We start from the raw sequence: 5476 nt of genomic DNA on the forward strand, positions 1-5476 counted from the left end.
TTATTGTTTTGTTTTGATTGGTGCGTTGCTTAGCAACGGCGTTGCAGTGTGGAGTGGAAAGAGCGCCGTCGTGGGTGCGGTGTGCTTGCTCTACCGTGACATGATATCGACAAGCGACAATCGTAAAGAAATCTATTTTTACAGTACATATGTGGGCTATTTACTGCCCTAGTGCGGTAATTAGCACAATACGTGCCTATGTCGAAAATTTAAGGGGCCATACATATGTACTGTAAAACGTTGTACAATACACGTTCTAAAAGGTAATTCGCAACGAGTGGCGATAAACAGAATTTAAACCCTACTTTTCCTACTTGTATCGGAATGTACAATTATAGTACTTATATAAGTAATTATGGTGCTACTTTACCGCACTAGTGCGGTAAGTAACCAAGATCACTTTACGTACCTATGTCAAAAATTTAAAGCGCTATAAAATATTATTATTAATAAGTACGACTTTTATTTGCCTGTACTTATCACAGACTCTTTGAAATGAAATTATAAGCTACATAAATCACATAATACTTAATTAAATAAATTCGGCACTGACTGTATCCAACGTCGCACATAACATAAAAATGTCTTCGCTACGCTTTAATGTTCGCTGGCCATTGCTTAAAAAATCACCGCTATCAAAACTGCATAAAGGCTTGCGTCCATTAGCTCGCTAATTTGTCTACGTGACACGAAAATGCATCGCCACAGAGAACAAAGCTTGATTGATGGTCCATGCTGATGGAGCCATTATCTTAGGCGTATGGTTTTATTGCTTAAAAGGCCATTTCCTAGCTCTCCGTTAAACTAGTTACGAGTATCAAACCTCATGTAGGTACTTTTCTAAAAATGAATAAACTACCCTTAGTAATCTTACTACTGTGTTCTTGTTATTTGCTTATAGAAGCTAATTTGACAATCCCATTGGAAGAAAAAACAAAAGATGAAATGATACAATGTGCCGTAGAAGTGGCTAATGCTAATTTTAATGTCAGAAAACATACTGTTTTATTGTCAAATGAAGTTGAAGATCAAGTGTCCAACAAATTCTTGAAATCATTTAAAGGTACAGTTATTATAGAGACGAAGAGAGACGATGCACCACCGAGACATGTAGTCGTCGTAATAGAGTCTTACATCTCTTTCATAAGGATTCTCAATGTCATGAAGCCGGATCTAAAAGGTAAGACCGTTCTGACAAGTGGAGCTAAGTTTTTAATCATCTTACTCAATCCAGTGAAACTTGAAAGGATCACCGACATAATGTGGAGTTTTAACGCTGTTAATGTCCTCATCATTACAAGAGATGATGATAAAATCGGTCTATACACGTACTATCCGTATCGCAATCACACGCACTGCCACGAAACGCAACCTGTTCTCATTCGGCATTGGAATAATAACTCATCTCTGAAATTCAAAGCTTTCCCTAACAAGATGAAGAACATGCACAAATGTCCCCTTTACGTATCCACGAATAAACTGTATCATCCCACTACAGAGAAACTGGTTCCTTTGCAAATGATTAAAAAGACGATCGTGAAACTGCTGAGGGACCAAATGAATTTCACGCCAATGATTTTAATGAGCGACTATGTCAGCATAGACTCTGATCGCGCCAAGAACTGGTCGGATTCCCTGAATGACGTCATCTCTGGGCTCGCGAATATTTCAACCTGCAGTATTCCTCTGGGAGTGGATCGCTTAGGGCTTCTAGACTATTCGCTGCCGTATTTTCGTGTACGCCTCGCTTGGTTAGCCCCGCCTATAGGCCCAGGGCCGGTGTGGTGGCGTTTATTCACACCTTTGAACAGCTATCTATGGCTGGTATTACTTTGCATCCTGTTTTTTGTAACTTCTCTGCCGTTCACGCTGAAGTTTCGAAGAGTAAAAAAGTTCTGCTACAAACATTTTAAGAACGTTCACAAAATACAAGGCGCTGCTTTTAGAACCTGGGGAGTAATGCTGGGACAACCTATCCGTGTGGCTCCTAGACGTTTCAGAGATTTCTATATCATCAGCTTATGGATATGGTTTACTTTCGTAGTCAGAAGTGCTTACCAGAGCGTTTTGATTGGCGCCTTGAAAACTGATCCTATAGTGGGTAACTTCGCCAATTTAAAGGAGACTGTTGATTACGGATACAAATTCGGAGGGCGACGTGGAATACTGACACATTTTGAATACGATCCCTTCATAAGCGAGCATTTTGAGGTCATACCAGAAGCTAATTTCGAGCAAGTGTTCACCGATATCGTTGAAGGTCGGAAGGAGTTTGTACTGGCTACTTCTGTAGAATACGCATGGGCAAATTGCTTAGCAAAGGGTAAGAAAGAGCACGAATGCGGTCACGTTCTTCCAGACTCGATATTAACGGTACCGCTCGTCATTTGGATGAAGACGAGTTCTCCATTCGTTCTTCCACTCTCCATCTGGCTTCCAAGATTCATTGAGAGTGGTTTGCTGGATCGCGAAGCATCGAAAAAGCCCTACAGTTCCTTGACTAAACTGTCTCCCGACCCTACACCCTTGACGGACCACCAGATTCTGAGTTGCATACTCTGCCTTCTGATTGGCTATGCTGTATCCGTGGCAGTGTTTGTCATGGAGATGTTGAGGCCCAAAACCGCGGTCATTAAGCGACATATTGTAGTTAAGCGCACATTAATAACGGACAAAATTGTTGGTAATCGAAATCATAGGTTTGTTCACTAAGTTTTTTAGTAGCTTCGACTGTGGTGATATACTCGTACTTTTCTTCGGTATTTGACACGGTAGTTATGGCTTCTAAGATGCTATACATTATTGCTATGGTTTTTGCAATTTTAGACGTTACGTTACGAAGATAGCCCGTATTAATTTTATTGAATTCCGTTAACTTCAGGGTATGGTTAAGTACGTTTAAGAGAACTAAATGGCATAGTTAATTTTGTAAAAAAAATATATTCTGGTTTTATTTTGTAAAAAAAAAATAAGTTCAAAAAGTAATTAAATGTACATATAGCGTTGTTGTAATCAATCAATATTTAAACCGGCCCTAAGGCAAGTGTCCACGCTTGTAGAGTCCTTATAGGAAACAAATAAATTATTGATTATCTCCGAAATGGAGTTAATTAGAATATCGGTGTCTTTGAGAAAGTTACTTGATTGAAGCTCAGGCATGCACCCTTGAAATTAACGGAAATAAAAAAAAACACGGTGTATTTGTTTATTTTAGCACATAGGTAGTATTTTTGGGTATTTGTCACAACTTTAATTATAATATATATAGTTAGGATAGTGAAATAAAACATACATGTAGTTAAAAATGTGTTTTATCTAATTCTGACATCAAATTATTTTAAATTACAACTACATTAAAACACAATTAATTGACTTACATAAATGGAAGCCGCTATAAAACGATCTACTAAGAGATACAAGGACACAACTAAATTGTACCTATGCCGTAAAATAATAATCATATATGTAAGTAATGTTTATAAAACAACAATCTATTTCGAACTCTGCCCCCGTAATATTTTAAGCATGTATCTACTAACATTAAGGAACATTTATACAAAAATAGACATTGATATAAGACAACGATGTAAAAATATAAAATTATCAAGTTATGTCTAATCTACACTACAATATATATTTTTCTACTTTAGTACATAGTTGGCACAATTTTGATATAAATAATTTAGTTAATTCAATTTTACCTAATTAACAACTACTTAAATATGTGTCTACATAAACTGTGGAATCAATAACAATTTGACATTTTTGTGTCGTGTGACGTTGTTCAGATCAAATATAATATAATTTATAATAATTATAATAGTACGACTTGTCGCGTGCGAGTATTATAATACGAGCGAGAAAACTTGTCTCTCTCGCATGCCTTGTCTCGCTGTCACTTAGTGCTAACTCCCTGACGTGTTTTCCAATACAAGTCGAAGACATTTTGTCCTCTAATCTCATTTAAAATAGTGTAAAATTAGTACGTGTGTATAAAAGGTCTCTTTTCGTTATTAAACAGAATATAATTATATCCCTGATATTTAATTCTGACGTAGATAATTACGTACATGAATCGAATTCACGCAGCGCTCGCATGTCAGTTTATAAGATTACGGGTAGTAATTAGGTTTGGTTGACGTTGACAAGTATTTACTTCGCTGGCCCAATATTACAGGGTTCTATGTTTCACATTGAAATGAAATTTGAACATTGCCATAGTGACATTAAGTCGAATTTCAACTATATTGAAAATGTAACATAGAACCCTGTAGTATTGGGCCAGCAACTTACTTACTACCTACTACCGACTTGCGCAATAAAGCAATTGTCTGGTACCCAGAATTTTCACGAGCCCTAGCGACTCGGAAACGTTCACAGAATTATACTTAGATATTTCGCCATAAAATTATAAAAGAGGCTATTTCCAAGAAATGTTTAATAAATTTCATAATTGGACGACATCCCTAACTTAACCGAGACATTGATTAACGAGTGCGCTTTTAGCGCAAGACGCAGTTTTCGCTTATATATAAAGACAGTTAAAATGTGGTAAGTAGACCATAATATTATACAAATATAGTTTAATATTGAAAGCACTGTGCGTCATCCTAGGCAAAACTGCACAATGGTCTGGAAGTTAAATTAAACGAACAATTTTGCTGCAGTTAAGATTCAAAACTTTCTAATTTAAATTTTCTAAGATTTCTAAGTTTATTTTATGTTTCATAAGGAAGCAAAACTATTTCCAGGACGAATGTACATCATAGTTAGAATCTAATCATTATCATTACGTCTGTTTTAAGCTCTGTTTTTGACTGTATTTTAGAATCAGGAAGTTAAAAACAGAGATTAATTAATTTAATGACGAAGGAAGGTGTCATCCTTTCCAACTGGCCGGAGGAAGCACAGAATCGGGAGTTATAGATAACCAGGGGACGCTCAAATAGGCTAAGAAGAAAAAAAACATTCGTTGTCCCGTCGTTATATGACTAATGTTTGTCTCCTACCATTTCAGGAAAGGCCATTAGATGTGGCTTTCCATAACAGAAGGGTCCTTATGCTGCAAATGCAATAAGAACCTTGTCTTAATTTCCAACAGAAATTCTGATAGAATGGTCCTTATTGCAGATGAAGCAGGACTCTTCTCTGATGGAAAGCCACAAATAAGAGCTTAGAATAAAAGCCCGTCAACCCCGTCACTGGAATAGTAGCGATGGTTTGCATAATTTAATTTAATGGCCGCTGTAGCTGCATTTACGACGCGTGCAATGTAAACACGGCTTTACGGAGCCAGCTCATATCTACATACAACCGTTGTTTCCATGTAAATGTCGGAAAATTAATGTTACGAGTAGGTATGTGTGTTCAGCAGGAATTAATTGTGCCATTTTTAAGTCAATACACAATTTGCTAGTGTTGATATTTCCTTTGTGAGGTTGAACCCATTTGTCGATACTGAATCGGCTTGGAAAAA

General features: G+C 36.9%; 1 protein-coding gene across 1 annotated transcript; it reads left to right on the plus strand.

Annotated features, from left to right (window-relative positions):
* The first annotated feature begins 642 nt into the window (after positions 1–642).
* On the plus strand, positions 643–2712 carry LOC134797997 (uncharacterized). Its single transcript, XM_063770332.1, has one exon. It carries the CDS (start codon positions 847–849, stop codon positions 2710–2712), a length of 1866 nt encoding a protein of 621 aa, XP_063626402.1. The 5' UTR covers positions 643–846.
* The last annotated feature ends 2764 nt before the right edge of the window (positions 2713–5476 follow it).

The sequence above is a fragment of the Cydia splendana genome, chromosome 16 (assembly GCF_910591565.1).
Source record: "Cydia splendana chromosome 16, ilCydSple1.2, whole genome shotgun sequence".
Taxonomy (NCBI): domain Eukaryota; kingdom Metazoa; phylum Arthropoda; class Insecta; order Lepidoptera; family Tortricidae; genus Cydia; species Cydia splendana.

What these genes read in the sequence shown, in the direction of transcription:
- LOC134797997 (XM_063770332.1), top strand. Translation starts at nt 847, where the DNA reads ATGAATAAACTACCCTTAGTAATCTTACTACTGTGTTCTTGTTATTTG.